Source organism: Myotis brandtii, unplaced genomic scaffold (genome assembly GCF_000412655.1).
Source record: "Myotis brandtii unplaced genomic scaffold, ASM41265v1 scaffold251, whole genome shotgun sequence".
NCBI lineage: Eukaryota > Metazoa > Chordata > Mammalia > Chiroptera > Vespertilionidae > Myotis > Myotis brandtii.
Window position 1 is genome coordinate 255,417 of NW_005359516.1, and position 342 is coordinate 255,758.

Genomic DNA, 342 nt, shown 5'->3' on the forward strand with positions numbered 1-342 from the left:
CCCGTGGAGAGCTGTGTGCGCAGCTTTGCGCGTTCCGACGAGCTCAACCGCCACCTGCGCATCCACACGGGCCACAAGCCCTTCCAGTGCCGCATCTGCCTCCGCAACTTCAGCCGCAGCGACCACCTGACCACACACGTGCGCACCCACACAGGCGAGAAGCCCTTCGCCTGCGACGTGTGCGGCCGCCGCTTCGCGCGCAGTGATGAGAAGAAGCGGCACAGCAAGGTGCACCTCAAGCAGAAGGCGCGAGCAGAGGAGCGGCTCAAGGGCCTTGGCTTTTACTCGCTGGGCCTCTCCTTCGCCGCCCTGTGAGCGAGAAGTAAGTTTGTAGATCGGGGC

At 64.9% G+C, this 342-nt stretch overlaps 1 protein-coding gene across 1 annotated transcript in view; it reads left to right on the forward strand.

The window, feature by feature from the left end:
- EGR4 (early growth response 4) overlaps window positions 1-336 on the forward strand; it is a 1,840-nt gene extending 1,504 nt beyond the window's left edge. Inside the window, exon 3 of the mRNA XM_005867822.1 lies at window positions 1-336. Within this exon, the coding sequence (XP_005867884.1) occupies window positions 1-315 (315 nt within the window). The 3' untranslated portion in view covers window positions 316-336.
- The last annotated feature ends 6 nt before the right edge of the window (window positions 337-342 follow it).